At 45.0% G+C, this 2,301-nt stretch overlaps 1 protein-coding gene across 1 annotated transcript in view; it reads right to left on the bottom strand.

Annotated features, from left to right (window-relative positions):
* Positions 1-1,518, bottom strand: part of LOC124008559 (sodium/calcium exchanger 3-like) — a 110,081-nt gene extending 108,563 nt beyond the window's left edge. Inside the window, exon 1 of the mRNA XM_046319928.1 lies at positions 1,108-1,518. Within this exon, the coding sequence (XP_046175884.1) occupies positions 1,108-1,268 (161 nt within the window). The 5' untranslated portion in view covers positions 1,269-1,518. The remainder of the gene's footprint in view (positions 1-1,107) is intronic.
* Between the last annotated feature and the right edge of the window lie 783 nt (positions 1,519-2,301).

The raw sequence follows: 2,301 nt of genomic DNA, 5'->3' as shown, positions 1-2,301 counted from the left end.
GTTAAGGGCTAAGGGGGTTGCGAAGGTGTTCTCCCGGTAAACCGAAATAACCAGATTAGTGTAGCGCCAAATTTAGACGGGAAATGTAGGTTACTGATTCGTCTCCCGGTCTACGGTCTGGTGACATTATTGACAATCAGAGATTAGCAGGCAGATATTTAGACTACAATGAGAATACCATGATTGGCGCTTTGAGCATTTGTGGGGGAAAAAAACATTTTAAAAAAATAAATAAAAAATCAAATTCAATCAATTAGCTTCGTCAATTATTGTCTATTTCAATTTACCTCCAATTGTATTTATTTTACTATGACAAACCAGGAAAAAACACGATCACAGTGCGTGTAAATTATTATTAATCAAAGGCACTTATGTTGTTAAGTAATAAATTGATATTGGGTATTTTCATATAGCCTACAACCATATAAACCTACGTGCATTTGTAAACTATAGGCTATGTAGCCTATTTCTCTACTCTTACAAACCAGCAGGACAAAAAGCTAAACGTATATTTTTTTACTATAAAGCGCCTAGAAATATCTGACTTTGATCCATTTAACTGGTCATGTTTTTCATGACAGCTTGATCCGTGAATAATTTATCACACGCCATATCCTTTGTTAATTATTTGTAGCCTATATCAACCATCATAGTGTGTGTGTGTGTGTGTGTGTGTGTGTGTGTGTGTGTGTGTGTGTGTGTGTGTGTGTGTGTGTGTGTGTGTGTGTGTGTGTGTGTGTGTGTGTGTGTGTGTGTGTGTGTGTGTGTGTGTGTGTGTGTGTGTGTGTGTGTGTGTGTGTGTGTGTGTGTGTGTGTGTGTGTGTGTGTGTGTGTGTGTGTGTGTGTGTGTGTGTACCATCATCATAGTAACAGATCTTGCCGTATTTAAATAATTAGTATTAATCAATTAACGAACTGCTGAGGCTCACACATCAAACATATTACGTACCCTGACGGTTAACGAGTCCCGGTGTGTATGTAGCCTAGGTGTTCATCACCTCGTGGTGCCTGACCCTAATCACATCCCGGTTCTACCGTACAGGGATAATAATGGAACAATAACCGTAAACCAACCGCGGGGTTAGGAGCTTATAACCCGTGACTCACTTGAAACGGTATTCCTCCAGCGACGTCTCGTTTCTCTCCGGTGTACGAGTGCTTGCACCTGTGATCCGCTGGTCACGGCAGGTCTCGTGGCGATGAGGATTCCGGTCTCGGTCTTTACGATCCGCTTCGTTGTGTAAGGTTACTTTAGGCAGACATAACATTGGTTTTAGCGTTGTGTCTTTCAATATCGGTGTCCTCTGTCTTGTCAACTTCTGACACCAGCTCTGATTTTCATATATCAGCTTCTTCTCAATGACAGACAGCTCAGTTCCGACACATCCTCAGAGACCTGAAAGAAGGGATGGAGGAGCGAGAAAGAGAGAGACACACACACACAGAGAGAGAGAGAGAGAGAGAGAGAGAGAGAGAGAGAGAGAGAGAGAGAGAGAGAGAGAGAGAGAGAGAGAGAGAGAGAGAGAGAGAGAGAAAAACAACAAACAAATATTGTTTCGGTTTTCTCCGGGAGGAAAACCTTTGGGAATCTTCAGCTTCAAGCCTTCATTCAGAAGGCTAGATAACGGCACCGACGGTAGCCTAGGCGACGGTGCGCGCGTGCATTGCCTTTTTTCCCCCAGTGTTCTGTAGCCACAACCGATACGAACCCTCGCGCTCTCTCTCTCCCCTGTCCCCTCCCTGTGTCACATTATATGAGTGACACTGTGTCGCGGAGGGCTTTCCACTCCCTTCCGAAACCAAACACACTCGCACACTCTCACGGGATCGCAGTCTCTCTCAATGTCAGAGAGAGAGAGAGAGAGGGGAGGTTGGGGGGGGGGATGAGGAATTGAGAATGAGAGAGGGAGATGGTGATGGTGAGGGCGGAGTGTAGTGTGTGTGTGTGTGTGTGTGTGTGTGTGTGTGTGTGTGTGTGTGCGCGCGTACGTGCGGTAGCGAGAGAGGTTGGTTGAGCTCAGCTGCATAGGGAAGAGGAGCTATAGCTAGAGAGGGAGAGAAGGAGAGGGAGGGTGAGATGGAGAGAGAGAGAAGTCAGGCTGTGCACACTGCCCTCATTTTGCACTTCCTAAGCTCATGCCAAATGTATGACCATATTAGAGACACATATTTCCCTCAGATTACACAGATCCACAAAGAAATCCAAAACAAACCCAATTTTGATAAACTCCCATATCTACTGGGTGAAATACCACAGTGTGCCATCACAGCAACAAGATGTGTGACCTGTTGCCACAAGAA

This window comes from Oncorhynchus gorbuscha, linkage group LG21 (genome assembly GCF_021184085.1).
Source record: "Oncorhynchus gorbuscha isolate QuinsamMale2020 ecotype Even-year linkage group LG21, OgorEven_v1.0, whole genome shotgun sequence".
NCBI classification, from domain to species: domain Eukaryota; kingdom Metazoa; phylum Chordata; class Actinopteri; order Salmoniformes; family Salmonidae; genus Oncorhynchus; species Oncorhynchus gorbuscha.
Note: the sequence above shows the minus strand (reverse complement) of the source record. Positions and strands in the feature narration are given on the sequence as shown.